This window comes from Triticum aestivum, chromosome 5A, assembly GCF_018294505.1.
Source record: "Triticum aestivum cultivar Chinese Spring chromosome 5A, IWGSC CS RefSeq v2.1, whole genome shotgun sequence".
Lineage (NCBI taxonomy): Eukaryota > Viridiplantae > Streptophyta > Magnoliopsida > Poales > Poaceae > Triticum > Triticum aestivum.
Genome location: NC_057806.1, coordinates 112,069,528 through 112,086,832, shown reverse-complemented (window position 1 = coordinate 112,086,832; position 17,305 = coordinate 112,069,528). Strand labels below are relative to the sequence as shown.

Genomic DNA, 17,305 nt, shown 5'->3' with positions numbered 1-17,305 from the left:
GGCAATTGTGATACACTGTCAAAAGCTAAGAGTGACAAAAGTGAATGTCAAAAACTAGTGGTATAAGGAAAATTGGCAAAAGCTAGAGTAGCAGAAACAAAAAATTTCCAAAACCAAAAGCCAGAAGTTAAACCTAACCAAGCACCCCTATAGTGAGCCCACAATATCTTTTCTTTTCTTATTCATTTCACACCAATGTAAATCCTCCATATCACCAATTTAATAACAATCGACATGGATTGTCGAAGATCACCTAGTCTAATGCTCTATTTGCTTTCCCAAGGTGATAATCATGACTAGTAAATTAGAGATTTATTAAAATTTGTCAATAAAACATTAATATGGATCTTCTTAATGCACAAATGAATCGTTAAATCACCACACATCAAAATGAGCATTTATTATGGCCAATTCTGCTAAGTCGTCAACAACTATATTGCAAGTTCCTACTACCTTGACAATAAGACAAGCATGGGTAACTTCAAGTTTTCCTTCATATCTCAGTAGACATACCTTTGAGAAAAGAGCAACGAGAATTTTGTTATAGTACATAAGTCCCGCAAACATGTCGTCATATTTCTCACACCGTCCTAATTCCTTCAAGGCATACAACTTGTTGGCCTCTTCAACATTGCCTCATGTTAGCATGTATCTACAAGATGTTACTCTCTCCATCTAGATTTGTTGGGCATTAGAGCTCAGCCAAGTCTTCTGATGTCAATGTGGAGCAGGTAGAAAGCATGATAGATTTGGTACCGAAATGATAGCGCGAATGTTTCTTCCACCATTAGGTACCAAATTTGTGATGGAAATCCTTTGGGAAACGAAAAGTGCGAGTGAAAATCACGAGAGTAGCCCTCGAGGGTAATAAGAGACTTACGTGGGGGAGGGGAGCAATAATGCCAGACCTGTGTAATTTCCACAATGTAACGTACATGGGAAATAACCTGTCCTCTTTTAATTGCCCCGCCCATGGATTTCACTCATGGGCTTGCCCCTTAAATTTAATCCTAGCCTTTAACTTTGGTCAGATCATAATGATCAGGTAAATAGAATAGCCAACAATCGGCTATATGAAGTTGCCATCTCACCTATAGTTAACATAATAGCCCACTTATATCATTAATATGTGGCCCACCTATTTCTATCAAAAGGGGAGTTGGACCCTGTGCTACAGCCGGTTGTAATTCTACAACCCGCTTATCTTCTCTCTCCTCCAACTAGGCAAAAATTAATGTGACATCTCTTATAGTCTACCTACGTCATCCTATTATATACTTGCTCTTATGCGTAGGTGTAGTAAAGCTCGGGAGGAAAGGGAGGAAAATGCGAAAGCACATTGTTTCAATCGCTAATTAATTTCCTAGTGTCTTACATACTTGGAAATTCTCACTTTGGTTATATGCTCAACAAGTTTGGATGGAGGAAATAACAATACTTTGCCCCGACAAGTGAGGACAACAACACCCAACTCTCTTTTCCTGAGTCTATGAACAACGATGCATCAATGTTGAGCTTTCCCAACCCTCCATCCTTACAAGCGTGCGACAATTTCACCGTTTTTATCTCATACCTATTAGTGTAATAATTTCAACCAAATAAAAACCTGTATCTTTTTGTCTCATGAATGCATTTTCGCTATTATTATAAAAAGAGACATAGAACAGTTCAAAAAAAGAAGAGACAAACAAGTGACATCAAACCCATCAAGTGAGAACTAAGGGGTGATCTCTCACGTTGTCCACGTCGGATAGGAATAGTGATGGAGAGAGAGGGAGAGAAATCACGTGAATTGGGTGATGCCCCATGCCCACCCTGACCCATTTCCCCCACGCACATGTCCTCACACACACAACCACCTCCTCTGCTTGTTTATCTCCCTCAGCGTCCCCAGATCTGGAGAGCCACCAGGAGTACAACAACAAGCGTGAGAGGCGGCGACCGCGGGACAAGCACTATCCTCGACCAGATCGGTGTCTGGCACAGGGGCTCGGGGTGGTTGTGGCGGCGGCCTCTTCAGCGGTGTCACCCAACGAGCTCCACGCGCGGGGGAGGCATCTCCACTGCCCACGCCATCACGTTCCCTCGCCGATGCCGGCCTCGTCGCAGAAGAGGGCTAGCCCGCCCGTGCCTCCGGTCAAGTTGCGTTTGGAGGTGAGGGGGGCAACCGCGCCTAGAGGAGGTTGTCCCCAATGCCCGAATCCTCTCATCGTTGAACTTGCCCACATAGTAGGTCACCGCCGCTGGCTGAATTCGCCCAGGTCGGCACCATGCCCGTCTGCCCGCAACTCATCCTTCCTGAAGATGAGCAGATAGGTATCATGAAGCTTCCTCCTTTCAGGTCAACCATTTCCCATTATGTTTTCCGTTCAATTTATGATTTTGTGGTGATATGGACAAAATCTCCATCTTTCTTTTTGGATATTATACTTTTTCTATGGCTACAAGGTGTTTAATAATAATTCAACCAGGCAGCTGTAGAGGTTCACTGAATAATTTTTCCGTTGACATCCTTAACTAGCTACTAGAGATGTATTACTGTATTATATCAATATGTTGCAATTTTCTTAAATTCTGATGTTCTGTGCACGAATTGGATCACTTCTGTTGGGCCTTCTTGTTGGTTGGTAATATACTGGTTCTTTTTGTGTAGGATTATTTGGTGTAGCAAGAATGATAGAGTTCTAGGCTGAAGCAAAGAATGGACAGGGAAATGGTTGCCTCATATGACCAAACTGAATTTTGAAATAATAATTTTTTGAGAGTTCAGATGAGATAGTAACAAATCTGGCTAGGTATATCTCGCAAGTTTCAGAAATCTCTGCTAAATAAAGTGGATTCTTCACCAGTGCCCTATCTGGAGGGCCCCTTGTCATTTTTTGCGACAATGAATTTTCTATTCTTTGTTAGCCATATGCCATATTGTTTCTACACACTGATTTCAATACAGTATGCTTTATTACATTTGAAGTATCTTGTTTTTAATTTATGAAAGGAAACTTTGTGAAGCATCGTACAACAATACCCTGGATTGGTTTAAATGGTATATATTTTTGGTCTGATGAATGTGCTATAGCAAAGAACCATGCAAGCAGTAACTATAAGTTAACAAAAGAAGGATTTCTATCAAAGCTATGTGGACTTTAGGAGGAAATTCGCAATACAGTCTAAAGCAAAACTACGGATGTCCATGGGTTTTCCCCTCAACATTTTGCTTGTTTTGCATCTATTAGTTTCTGGATATTTTTTTGCGTGAGTTTCATTTACTCTATGCTTATGAGATGATAGTTATACCTTGCATGCGATCCATGATACATAATGTTGTTTCTTCACACTATTTCTGTTAAAACCTACACTTGTTCAGTATATGAACTCAAGTAGCCAATAGCAATAGGGTCATTCAGGTTTTCCTTTTTCTCTTATAGTATATGAAGTGCATATATTTTTAAATCATTACATTGATGTCGCCGACAGTGCCGCCATACATGTTCCTTCCGTCGTTGTCGTCTAAAGGTAGATAAAATGCTCGATTAGATGATCCCAGGTCTCTCTCTCTCATCAAATTTGAGAACATGTTTTCAGGTCTTACAACATATATATCACACGATCATCTATTATTATGGTCACAATTTGATCTCATGACAGAAATTAAATGAAGGGGGGCAACTGGTTGGAGGAGGGAAACAAGTAATATATTTTTCCTTCCTTTATTTGCACCCTCTAAAAGGATGCCATTCCTGTGGTAGGTTGGTGAGTAACCAAGGTATGTATAAGGTGAGTATATTCTTTTCAAGACTTGTGCTTTCTCTATCACCCCATGGCAAACCGAAAAATTGTGTGAGTACAATTATCATTTATATCGTTTGTGTTATTTGCAGATAACAATGGGTTTCCTAGACAAGTATGGTCCTGATAGAGTTCTCGATACACCAATCACATAGGTTATAAACTTAAACCCTTAAAGTAATCATTCGTATATGTCGTAAGTTGTAAGATTTGTATGATAAGTTTTGGAGTTTATGTAGTGCCAATATGCTTTTGTTTTGTTCAAGCTGGTTTTACTGACATTGACGTGGTGCTGCCTACCATGGTTAGGCTTGTAGTATAGTTCATGAAATTTAACTTGCCGGTGCATAATTATGAGATGATAGTCATTTCACTTTCAAAAATTCCTTAAAATGTCAGTTTATTGAATAACCTCATTATATGGCTGCGTTGATATTTCTCACTACTAGTGTTCTAAGCAGCTTAAGTTACAATGGTTGTGCTGACACTATGTACTTCTTGGAAGGAGGGCCCGATGCATGAAAAGATATATTATGCTTATTACTATAGTTAGTGCGTAGACAAGCTTTGCGTTAGTGACTGCATTCACCAACTAACTATCCTGTATTGTTAGAAGCCATTCATGTGATATCATTTGCTAAGAAGCGTTGAAAATGCTAAGGAAGATGACGAGAGCTTGCTGATGATATTGGGGTCATTAAATTAATCAGGCAACACTTATTTGCTACTCCCCGTTCCATAATATAAGATATTATTATTACAACCTATTACCACAGATCCTCGTGTTTTGTTCGACAACAACCGTGATGGAACCGTTGACATGAGGGAGGTCCTTTGCGGGCTGTCCAGCCCGGGGAACTCACAGGGCGATGATGTCGTGGGCTCTACTTTTAGGTAAACTTGACAAATGCATTATGCATGAGATGGTTCTTGCAATGATCTTACCAATTGCAGTGGGAGTGCAATGCATATGGATGTCTAATTCAGAGAGATACCTAACTCTGACCGAAAACGTAATAAAACACTACTATTTTCAGATGTACGATGCCGATCGATCAAACATCAACAACAAGTAGGAGCTGGCATCGATGCTTCGAGTAAGTAGGAGATGCAATACTACATCTAAATACTTCAAATAATATCACCGATTTTACATGCTTAGTAGAGTAGGAAGAACTGCAAGATTTTGTATGGTAATTTTGAATTCTTCTCAAAGTGTACATATTCATATCTTGAAGCAAATAATTTATGTATTGTTTTGTAGGGTTTTTGATTATTCTAAGAACAACCTTTTGGAGTTTGGATTACTCCGAGTAATGATTGTAGGAGCTGGGAGTGCTCTCCATGCCCTGCTATGACTGCTTGCACTACATTAGTCTCCCAACACAGGTCATCTCTCTCACCGTTCCCCTTCTTCGCCCCCTCCCTCCAGATTTCGTTGTAGCTTTCATATAAAAGAGACTAGATCATGCATAAGAAGAGCATATTCACATTTCATTGATGCGTGCGCATCAGCGGTGAGCTTTTGTGCTACTTTTACTTCATAGTGATGACTAATACTACAAATGTTGGCAAATGCTCTACTTTATTTTGTGACGCACTTAGTTCATATCTCTAGATTTTGTTTAGATATAATTTCAACAAATGTACCTGGAATTATTTGTGTTCGTAGCAGATACTTTTTTTTCTATTGGCTGAAATTTTGTTTAGATATTTGTTGTGATGTGTAAAAGTATTGTTGCCCTAATGTTGTTTATGTCTGAAACTACCATATGCTCCCTGTTTCAGGAACGAAATAACCAAACTTGTAGGATTCTCTTGGCAACGTTGTGTCTTTGTCGGTGAAATTAGAGAAGACTGCAAAAATGAACAGATAAGGAATTAACATGTTTTCTTTATATTTCATATCATGATGTCTATGTGGTGCATATCGTACTTTATAATCTTAAAACTTAGTAACTTGTGTTTAAATATTTTTTCCCGAGAAACTTGTGTTTAAATCAGAAGAGATAAAGTATTGCAAAGCTACATTTAGTTTATTTGCAGCTAGCTGCGCCAACCATAACCTTGAATTCATTGTCTCGCATGCTTGGGTGAGGCAATGCTCCCTGTCCAGTCTAGGGACATGTCTCAAATAGGTTGAGTTCACATATTTTCTTGTTGACAAGTTTTTTCTCTCCACATTTTGCAGGTTTATATCAGGTGCATTCAGCCAAGTCAAAACAAGACACAAGCAAATCATTTATCAATAAACAAAGCCAACATATCAGCAACACAAAACAAGATTAATGCACACAACCAACATTACAACGCAAAGAAGGGCTCTCACGAGGCTCGCAATGGCGGCCCCAATTAGTGATACACCACTGATCACGAGGGAGGACAAAAGAAAAAAGAAAAAGGGCATCGACCACGCGTAGGGTCATCCGGTGACGAACCGTGTACACTTGTGGCAATCTTGGCTCGCACGAAACGTCGACGTCGCGGCGCCCGACCTGGCCACCCAAATCCAAGCACGCAACTCCCCGCTGGGATTCCCTGCGCCGGACGGGCGCAGCACCCCGTCAGAGCCCACCACTCGTACGACTCCACGCGTCCCCGGGCACCCGCACGAGCCCACCCATCCCCCGCACCGCCACGCGTCCCCTCCGCCTCCCCTTTATACCGCTCTCACGAACGCCTCTCCAACCTTCTCTTCTCTCTCTCTCCTCCGTCCCCTTCCCTCCTCCCATCTGACGCGCGGGGCCCACCCGTCAATCTCCGTCGCCCTCCCCCGCCGCCGCCGCTCGCCGGACGGCAGGGCCCGGCCGCGAGGGTTCCCGCGGATTCTCCACGCCTGCCTCCCGCCTCTTCCGCCGCAGCCGTCGCCGATCCGGGCCGATCGCGGCGTCCGTCCGTCTCTAGGGTTTCGCTCCTCGCGGCCCCTCCGAGGCCGTCCGAGAGATCCCGATCTCCCTGGCCTGGACGCGCCAGGCTCACGTCCCGGCGATCGGCGACGCTCGATTCGGACCCCCGGCGAGGGGCGCAAGCTCGCGGGGAGGGGCCATGGCCTCGAGCCTGCTCACCACAGACAAGAGGTGCGAGATGCCTATCCCCCTCGCGCGCGCGACGCGATTTCCTCTCCCTCGTCGTTTTGAATTTCGTCCGCGACTGGATGCGCAGGGCCTTTGCATTGTTGCGCGTGGTGATTCTGGCGACGCTTGCTATTTTTGTTTTAAAATTGCAAATATCAGTTTTTTTTCTAATCATCGATTTGTAGTAGTGCTTGGCGGGTGGTAGTATTTAGCTTTGGTGTCGTTCGAATGCTAGTTTCCGGATCGGAAGCATGACAGGCAGAGTGCATTTCTAGGTTGTCTGGTTCAATTCTATGCTGTTCGACGGTTAAGCAATCCAGTTGTGTGGTATGGTATCTGCGCGGCAGCGTCATGGCACCAGATGGTCGCAGATGAGCCCGTGCTCTTCTTTCAACCAAGCAAATATGTATTTATAGCTGATATGCTTCGTTTCCTCTCAGTGTATTTATCAAATCCTTTTAACGGCAGAAAGTCAGTTATCTGCTTTCTCTTAAAGAACTGTCTTTTGTCCAAGGGCAGACTGCTCAGGTTTTTGTTAATTCAGTCAGTGAACCTTGATGAATGATTCGGCAGAGTATGTATTTAGTGTATTGAACAAATTTTTTATCAAAAGATGCAAGTCCAGGCTCATATCACGTTTCATCTTGGCCCATCAGCAGACAGGAGTGCCCGAGCCTTTTTTGGGCCGTTTTCACCTTCCTATTTGTAAGCCCGTGTTTTATTGGTTAAGTGGTATTTGAACAAAAAGTTTTGAATCCTTTCGATAGCATACTGTCAAGGAGCATTTGGCATAACTCTGCACACTTCCATCTCTCAGCCATAATCATTCGGAAACACTAAAAATCCGATGGCAAATCTGACGTTTTTCATGTCAATTTACATTGGTGTGATAACGGCAAATTTAGTTTGCAAGCCCTGCAATTTCTGACACAAAAATGAACTGAGGCGGATTTGCCATACTCGCCAACTAAACTTGCCATCCTCGGAGAACATAATTTGCTATGAAAAATGTTTGATTTGCCTAAAAAAACAATTTGACGTCAGATTTGTAGTGGAGTCCTAATTATTTCTGTGTATTAAATTTGTTAAATGCTTTATGTACTGATTTGCAATGCCATTTGATAGAATATTTGTAGTTCTCTTCCTATAGATGGATGATTAAGCTCCATTCATTTATCCTTCTGAGACTCAATATTTATATTGATATGCAATATGTTTTTAAGACTATGCCCACATAATCAGGTTAACGCGCTTAATAATTGTTGCTTAGTTATAGCACTGCTGCTGATGTACTATGTGTGTACTTTATTATTCTGTACTGCTTTCTGCAGATGGGCTGCTCCTACAAGGAAATCTGGCATGACTGTTCTTGGAAAAATCCCAAAGCCCATTAATTTGCCAAGTCAGAGGTAACAGTTTTTGTATTGGACATTGTAAGCGAAATCTTATCTTTGTATACTTCTATGTGAACTGATTTAGTAGTTCTCATGAAGGTTGGAAAATCAAGGTCTTGACCCCAAGGTGGAAATCGTTCCAAAGTGAGTTCCCACACTCATTGTTATACCACACTTTTTTTATCCATTCTTTTCGTGATCTGATGCTACTCATTCAGAGTTCTCAATAGTTTTCAACAATTTCTAGTGATGAGGTTATCATTTTGATTTTAGGGGCACCCTCACATGGGGCAGCAAACCAGGACCTACAACACCAAATGCATGGAATTCCTCGTCACTTCTATCTCCCAAGAAGGATGGAAATTCTGGTGCACCAAGCCAATTCAATGGCCGCCCCTCTTCCGGTGGAGGTTCAAGGCCCTCAACAGCTGGAAGTGAATCTCTTGACTCTCCTAATGCTTGGGGTCCAAATTCTCGGCCGTCCTCAGCTTCTGGCACATTACCATCACAAAATGTACCAGTGGTCACAAATCGTCCTCGAAGTGCAGAGACAAGACCAGGAAGCTCACAGCTTTCTCGGTTTGCAGATAACCCCTCAGATAATATGAATGTATCGATAAGGACTGTTGACAGATCGGTAATTCACAATACTTACTTTATATGGCTTGGGCGTCAGCAATCGGAGCCTACTTAATAATATGTTTGTTCTTAACTATGTAGGGATCTTCACATGGGCATGCGTTTACTCTAAGTACCGGTGATTTCCCAACACTTGGTTCTGAGAAAATCTCTGAATCAAACAGTCAACGAGGTAATCTGCACGCAAAATGTATTATACATATTTTTTGTTACAGGCCATGACTTCTTACTGAATATTTGGAATTCTTGATTGTATTGATCATATGGTATGCTGATATATGCCATATCTGCTAGATTTATTTCCGCAAATCTCAGTTCTTTGTTCTGACTGATCTGATTTCAAATTCAAATGACGTATATTCAGTTGATATACGAGATAATTTCTCCTAACAGTTCAGCCTTTTATTCTAGGTCATAGTTCAAAAGGGCGCCCAACTTCTAGTTCTGGCAAAGATGGAACCCAAAATGATACGGGGAAGAGCCTACCTGCTGGTATTTAATTTCACCGTTTTATACTTGCTAATGTCCTTACCGTCTTGCTGTTGCATGTATATATTTATTATGGTCTGACCACTTAATGGGATACCGTTTCTGTGTTTTAGGATCTGGCGAAGTAGTTCGACCACCTAATAATCAACCAGCAGATATCATGAAGACAGATCAGCAGGCACATGATGGAAGTGCTCCCTTTCCTGCCACAGGTCCTCCAAATGATGCTCAGCAGCCACAGCCATACCCTCCTAACTACTGTATGCCCCCTCCGCAGTTTGATTCATGGCGTGCACCTCCTGGCCACCCACCTGAGGGAATGTGGCATAGAGGACCAGGTGGCCCATACAGACCAGTTGGTCCCTCTAGCAATTTCCCTGTGGAACCATTCCCTTATTATGGTCAGTTCCCACCCAACTCAGAAGCAGCAGCAAGGCAGGGCTCAGGGCATGGTGGATATCACTCGAAAAATGCCGATGCATATCATTCTATGACTCCTAATTCGTATGTTATGAATCAGCCTGTTATTCCAGTCAGGCCAGTTTACCAGGGCCCAATCCCTTATGATGGATATTATGCTCCTCAACGGCCAAATTTCAATAATGCCAATGTAAGAGATTCACCATTCCTTGGAGGCCCTCATCAACCAGGAATATTGAATCAATTTCCCAATCAGAATGAGAAATTCCAGCCTGGACATTCTCCGAGCAGAGCAGTCAAACACGAAGCAAGTCCCAAGGAGCTCTCCGAATCTGATAGAGTACAGTTGATCTGTCGAGGACAAACTAGGATTTTGCATGATAACCCTGATCGTTTAGTGGGTCCTGGTGAAGTTGAAAGGAAGAGTCAGCCTGCACCACCACTTCTTCCACATCCAGATGGAAATCGAAACGATGTAAACACAAAGGCAGATACAAGGAATACCCCTAGTGAAAGGAACATGGTGCTTATGAAGTCAGTGCATGATAACAGAGGTCCTAATCGTACAAGCCATTCGTCTGTTTTGGAAAATGCACATTCCCATCCCAGGGAAACTGATGATGGTGCCCACCTGAAAAAGTTGAAGGAGGATAATCTTCCGCTTGATCAGCAACCTATCATTAAGAAGAATGCAGCTTTGATAGAGAAAATAGGGAGTTTGAACAACAAAGCTAGAAATGTTGATGCACGTAATGTTGCAGAAGCATTTTCAAACAAGGAAATCAAAGAGAAGCAGCTAAAAAATGCTGATTCAAAAGCAGACCGGGTGATAAAAGATGTTCCATGTACTCCTGCTATCACTGCTTTTGCTTCTGCTTCTGGTCAGGCAGGATGTGTTTCTCCTCGTTCTCCTGTGGTACAGAAACTGCAGAAGGGACCTAATGATGGCGGGGTTGTTGGACCGCTACACTCACATTTTGCTGAAGCCAGCAAGTCTGGAAAGCTGGGTGTATCAACTCATGATCGCACACATAGGCGGGTTGATTCTTCAAGAAATAGCCACCATGGTCCTGCTAAAGACATGCTTCCCAACAATACTACAGGACATGGGCGGGGAGAAATTTATGCAACTGAATCTTTGCCAGTAGTTCAAGTGAGGAATAGTCAGCATGACCAGCCTCTGGAGCATGTTTCGCAGCTGCCACTTGATGATATGCCAGCTTCACCCGATTATGAATCTCAGGTATGTTTGCAGATTTCTTCTGACAATACTTTTTACAGTGGAAGAGTTTGATTATGAATTTTGTGATATAGTAGAAAACCAAATTAATTAACTATGTATGTTTGGAAAATATTTCTGCAAGAAAATCCAATGAAATTATTTTCATGTAGCCAAACTATATACTTACATTTATAGATGTATATTGTTTCAAAAGTTTGACTGGACGTGCCTCACAACAACCTGTTTTTAGGATGGAGGTACTTCCTCAGCTCTCACCAGTAATATATCTCGTCACATATCCATTAAAAGTATTAGGGCGTGTATAGTTCATTACTGCACTTCACAAAACTTTAGTTGTGCAAATGTGACTAGTAGATATTTTGGTTCATTGGCACAATTTGTTAGCCTTGGGTTCTGCAGCACATGTGTCACGGACTTATGCTTTTTGAAAGCCTGCAAGGTTGCAACCAATTTGTGGTGGTCAACCAAACATGCCATTGATACCCTGCACTAATGAATTAATATTCATCAAGTGCATTTCTAACAGCTGTGGTTTGCTGTTGGCACTTTTAGTCCATAATATATTGCCGTATCTTGTATATTTGTATATGAGGTATTGTTTGGACTTCCATTTCTATTAACAAATGTTGTCGTTAAATAGCTTTTGTTAAGTAAGGATTGGTGCTGTTTGTTACAACGTAACATACTTGTGTATATTTTCATTATTGATGCGAGGTCAGGTTTTATCTAAAATTTCAAATCTCAATAAATGGTACTAATGACCTAAAATGTCTTATACTCCCTCCGTTCCTAAATATTTGTCTTTCTAGACATTTCAAATGGACTACCACATATGGATGAATGTAGACATATTTTAGAGTGTAGATTCACTCATTTTGCTCCGTATGTAGTCACTTGTTGAAATATCTAGAAAGACAAATATTTAGGAACAGAGGGAGTATTTGGTTATAGAGGAAGTATAAAACAACACAAAATGTTGTACCATATGCTGCTGTGCATGTCACATGACTTGTTCTTGCAGGCTCCCATCTTTTTATACCCTTGCATTCTTTAATGCCACATTTGGTTTTGTGCCATTACTGCCTGCTTACCAGTCTTATTGTTACTCCCTCTGTCCCAAAATAAGTGTTTCAATTTTGTACTAACTTTAGTATAAAGTTATACTAAGCTTGAGACACTTATTTTAGGACGGAGGGAGTATTAAATAGATATACTCTGTTTACAATACATATATCACAGCAGATTAAGAAGTTATACTACATTGAGTTACTTTCTTAATAACCTGTGCAATTCTTCTAATAACCTTGTTGCCTACTAACTAGTATTTGATTGTTGCATTTCCTATTCAGCGTGTAAAAATGAGGGAGTTGGCTGTACAGCGTGCCAAACAATTGCAAGCCGAGGAAGAAGAACGGACAAAGCGACAAAAGGCAAAAGCTCTTGCAAAATTGGAGGAGCTGAACAAGCGTTCATCAGTACATCAGAAGGATTCCAGTGATCCACCACCAGAAAATGACAACGTGCGTAATGAGCAAAAGGCTGGAGTTGATGAGACTACTGAACCTGCGTCTTCAACTGCTGAATCACATGATGTTACTTTATTGGATAATGTTAGTATTCTTCAGCCACCGAATGAACCCAAGGATACTGCAGTTCCTGCACAGCCCATGTCTACTCTACTACATGCTGAGGGTACAGGTAAAGATGCTTCTGGTCATAACACTTCAACCTCAGGCATGAACAAACAGAGCAACATGACGGAGCATATAGCACATAAAAGTATATCACTGTCACATGATGTCAGTGTTCCAAAGCCTAGGCAGGGCAACAGAAAAAGGCATGCTGTTTCAGAGGATAAAATTCCTGGTGAGAAGTCAAGTGTGACAGTAAACACAGAAAATGTTAAGAAAGCTGTTGAGGTTTCTTTGGACACATCAACTGCTGTTGTTACATCACATGATGATCCGCCAGCCCACAGCAAGAAGAGTGCCAGGAACTCGAGAAATAAGAAAAAAATTGATGATGCTCCTGCTACTTCCAAATATCCACCCATGGTTCTTGGTCAGCAGAATACACCAAGCATCTCCAGTATGCCAAAAATAAAAACCGCTGGCGTTATCATTAGTAGTTCTATACTTCCTGCTGAAAACACCGTGCTTACTGTTGGAAGTATAACTGTGGGTGGTATTTCATTTGGATCTTTCAACCAGGAGCGCCTGAAATTACCAGAGGAAGCTCAGAGCACTGCAAATAGCCGCCCAAAACCTCAGCAATCAAAAGGATCAAAAAAGATTCAACATGCTATCCGACCTGTCGAGAAGCCACATGGGAATGAGAGTGTTGTCTGGGCACCAGTTAAGCCATCAGGGTGGAATGAACCATCTGAGGAAGCTAATGCAGCAGTAGCAGCCAGGCCTAAGCCAATTGGAAAGGGCACCACTGATGGGGAGAATGTCACACGAACTAAGAGAGCTGAAATGGAAAGATATGTGCCTAAGCCACTGTCCAAAGAGCTTCAACAGCAGAATTTGGAACAAAATTTACCTGTAGAAAAATCCTCTGTGGAGAACAAGAGTAATGATAATGAGAAGTTAACCGCTGCTAAAGAGCCCAAGAAATGGGAGGACAGAAAAACTAGTAAAGGGCATGGGAAGTCTCATTCTTCTTGGCGCAGAAGGAATACAGATGACTCATCTTCGGTGGTACCAGTACCTTCTGAGCGAGCAGACAGCTATCAAGAATCACACGAAGTTCAGAGGCTTTCTGACAAGCATCGGCAGCTTGAACCTGACAAGCAAGCAGATTATGCTGCCGGGAATAGTTTGGCTCCAGCTGAAGCAGTTGAGTTACCTGCCAGTGCCGCAAAAGAACATGCTGCAGCTAACAGGCAAAGGAGGCAGCATGTTAAGGGCCCAAAAAACGAGGCAAGTAACTACTCAAATGAGAACAGAGATGGCAGGAAAGATGTGAATCACATGTCAACACGTGGAATGGATGCAAACTCTTCTGAACATAGAAACATGTCAAAACCTGAGGTGAAGAGCAGCGCAGGACACTCTAGAGCACACTGGAAACCAAAATCTTCACATTCCCAGAATAACTCACAGGGCAATAATACCACTGAAGGTCAGGTGGACAGTGCTACTCTGCAAGACAGCAGCAATCGTGATAGTAATCAAGGTAAAGGTGACATGACAAATGTGGATGAGAACCAGAAGGGCGAGAGTCATGAAAATGCAGAACAGCAGCAGCTTAATCACGCAACCCGTCGCCAGGGACAGCACAACGGGAGGTATCACAGGGGAAGCAGCGCGCACAGGGGAAGGGGTTATGATGCTGGGCAGCCAAGCCATGGCGCAAATGCAGAAAGGCGGAGGGGTAGCACTCATCTTGAATACCAGCCAGTTGGTTCCAACAAACCCTCAGACTTCCAGCAGAACCCAAGTGCCGATGAACAAAGTGCAGGGCCTCCAGCTCCAGGACCGGTGTACAGGGAGCGCGGCCACAACAGGGGCCACCGCCCGCCTGGTGGTCACTTTGTCAAGCGGAATCCTGCCCCAGCCCCAGCCCCAGCCCCGGCTCCAGCTCCTAATTCTTACCGAGAAGAATGATCTTCCCTTGCCCCCATGATTGTTGAGATTTAGGAATGTCGAGTCATTCACAACAGGTAAGCAAATGAAAAATTTCAGCATTCTAGTTTACTGCCTGTACAGGCAGCTTGTGTGATCTCATCCCCCTCATGGCTAACATGTTCAGAGGCCAGCAGGTTGAATGTTTCTCGGCAGTGGCGTGGCGGTCGTCGGTCCGGGTCACCAAGTAGGTTGTAATGTTTTTTTTTGTTCTCAGGGCTTTTGGGCCTTAGCGTGTGATTGTTAATTTTTCCGAAGGACATCCCTTGCTACGGTGAGATGTGATGCTTTAATTGTACTAACGGAGTTGATTAAGTACTGGGACGCGAAAATGCTAGTAGTGTTTGCTAACGGGAACAGAAGCGTTGTTTTTTTACTTATTTGTTGGTATTCGGTACATGAAAGTTGGTGTCATGTTGTGTTTCCGTTGACTGGAAGATAGGTTTGTCAGGAATAATTGACTTCTTTTGTACAATATGGTTACAACGAAGGCCCTTGTACGATATTACCTTTTCTTTTATTCAATGTGAGTTCCTGGTTTCGTTCACCAAATCTTTTGATAGGTATGCAGTTAACTGTCGCCTGTACCAACAAAAGAGTTTTTTCCTACCAGACTAGCAGCATATGGCCGCTGGATAAGCAGGGTGCCCCCTGCGCACAGCGCACCTTCCTCCGAAGTTTTCAAAATTGTGCACCTTCCGTCCGAAGTTTTCAAAATTATAAAAACCGACAAAGCTGATTACGTGGGGTTTGCTAATAACTGCTGATATTTACGAAACTAATTCAACATTTTACGAAACTAATTCAATGTTTTTGGATAGTAAGGAGAGTAATAACAGTAGAAAACTGCGCCAACGTCTGGAGGTACTACCTCCGTCTCAGTTTACAAGTCCTACGTGTATACCTGGTTGTTAATTTAATCACCCTGATATAAACTATATAACATAGAAATTATATTTTTTAAAAATAGAACATTTGAAGTTTATATTGGTATATTTTTTGTAACATTTTTTTTGAAATGGAGGCAAAAGCTTTGCCTCATCCATTAATTAAGAAGGAAACGGACAAGAGTTTGCAACATATTGTGAAAGAGAAAAAAATTGAAAAATGTTACATCATGATCATTACTCTCCCGGCATCAAAAGACCCACATTTTTTGCCCCGGTGATGATTCAAAGTTTAGCCTCGCTCTTTATGTTGATAAACAGGATGTTGGGTGGGTTGAACTTGTTGCGAAAAATCCTCGCGTTCCTCTCATTCCATATGGTCCAGCTAACAAGCATTGTGAGGGAGGCCATAGCTTTCCTATGCACCCTCGTTGCGCTAGACATCCTTGTCCACCAATCTTTGATCGATCGCTCCCCCGACCAAGTAGTAATATCCATGGTATCCAATCGTAGCCATACTTTCAGCATTTTCCAGAGCCTCAACGTGTATCGGCACTTGTAGAAGAGGTGAGCCACAGATTTTTGCTCCCTCTTGCATAGTGGGCAAAGTCCGCAATTGTCCCAACCTCGCTTGGCCAAATGGTCGGCGGTCCAAACACGACTTTGAATTGCTAGTCAAGCAAAGAACTTGATTTTTGGGGGAGCCCAAACCTTTCAAATGGTTCTATTCATTTCTGTGCACGCATGCCCTGTAATATATGACTTGTATTAGATTGGTTAAATTGGATTTAGGGGTACGCACATGCCCTGTAAACTGAAAGAGAGGGAGTAGTAGTAATTTATGTTTCCATCAATTGGTGAATCAGCTTCCATGGTTAGTGATGATTGCTTTGATGAAATAAGATTGTGTCGTGCATCACGATACTGCTTCCATGGAAAAGGAAAAGAAATACTTGCTTCCATGAACGGAAGCATATTTTTCTATCAATGGAAGTACCGTGTTTTGTAGGGAAACAATCGTTGATAATTGCTTCCAATAATCTCACCTTTCTTGCTGTGCACATGTAACACCCTGGATATAACTTTCCCTATTTGTACTTCACCTCTTGCCGTTTCCGGCGTTAAGTTATATTTATTTCCTCGGATTCGGGTTTTTGTCTCCGTGTGTTGTTGTCATTGTCATGCATCTCATATCATGTCATCATGTGCATTGCATTTGCATACGTGTTCATCTCATGCATTCGAGCATTTTCCCCGTTGTCCGTTTTGCATTCCGGCGCTCCGTTCTCCTCCGGTGGTCATTTCTAGCTTTCTTTCGTGTGTGGGGATTAAACATTTCCGAATTAGACCGAGACTTGCCAAGCGGCCTTGGTTTACTACCGGTAGACCGCCTGTCAAGTTTCGTATCATTTGGACTTCGTTTGATACTCCAACGGTTAACCGAGGGACCGAAAAGGCCTCGTGTGTGTTGCAGCCCAACACCCCTCCAATTTGGCCCAAAACCCACCTAACTCTGCTCCATCATCTAGAGCGTTCGATCACGATCGCGTGGCCAAAAACCGCACCTCATTTGGACTCTCGTAGCTCCCTCTATGCCTATATATACACCCCCTCCAAATCTGGATCTTTCTCCCCCGGAAACCCTAAAAAAATCATCATCGTCGCCGCCGGACAGCTTCCCCCACCGACGGACGTGTCCGTTGCACCTCGCCGCCGCCACGTGGCACCTCCCTATTGGCCGCCG

General features: G+C 42.7%; 1 protein-coding gene and 1 long non-coding RNA gene across 7 annotated transcripts; both read left to right on the top strand.

Annotated features, from left to right (window-relative positions):
- The first annotated feature begins 1,882 nt into the window (after positions 1–1,882).
- Positions 1,883–5,665, top strand: LOC123102538 (uncharacterized). Of its 4 annotated transcripts, none has more exons than XR_006449027.1 (6): positions 1,883–2,316; positions 2,654–3,774; positions 3,879–4,680; positions 4,824–4,883; positions 5,051–5,175; positions 5,575–5,661. It is a non-coding gene; the product is annotated as an uncharacterized lncRNA (long non-coding RNA). The 4 variants fall into 4 exon arrangements; XR_006449026.1 differs by having other exon boundaries at positions 1,883–2,795; positions 3,646–3,774; XR_006449024.1 differs by having other exon boundaries at positions 1,883–3,774; positions 3,879–3,941; positions 4,563–4,680.
- An 811-nt stretch (positions 5,666–6,476) lies between these two features.
- Positions 6,477–15,164, top strand: LOC123102537 (protein MODIFIER OF SNC1 1). 3 transcript variants are annotated; one of them, XM_044523925.1, is made up of 9 exons: positions 6,477–6,863; positions 8,192–8,269; positions 8,354–8,398; positions 8,528–8,891; positions 8,975–9,065; positions 9,305–9,385; positions 9,496–11,045; positions 12,395–14,712; positions 14,812–15,164. In XM_044523925.1, exons 1-8 carry the CDS (start codon positions 6,832–6,834, stop codon positions 14,654–14,656), a joined length of 4,503 nt encoding a protein of 1,500 aa, XP_044379860.1. In that variant the 5' UTR covers positions 6,477–6,831; the 3' UTR covers positions 14,657–14,712; positions 14,812–15,164. The 3 variants fall into 3 exon arrangements, with proteins under 3 accessions (XP_044379860.1, XP_044379861.1, XP_044379862.1); XM_044523926.1 differs by having other exon boundaries at positions 14,809–15,164; XM_044523927.1 differs by having other exon boundaries at positions 14,802–15,164.
- Positions 15,165–17,305: the final 2,141 nt, after the last annotated feature.

What these genes read in the sequence shown, in the direction of transcription:
- LOC123102537 (XM_044523925.1), top strand. Translation starts at nt 6,832, where the DNA reads ATGGCCTCGAGCCTGCTCACCACAGACAAGAG. An exon ending in TGAATCAAACAGTCAACGAG is followed by an intron (nt 9,066 to 9,304) that starts GTAATCTGCACG and finishes CTTTTATTCTAG; the next exon opens with GTCATAGTTCAAAAGGGCGC. An exon ending in CACCCGATTATGAATCTCAG is followed by an intron (nt 11,046 to 12,394) that starts GTATGTTTGCAG and finishes TTTCCTATTCAG; the next exon opens with CGTGTAAAAATGAGGGAGTT.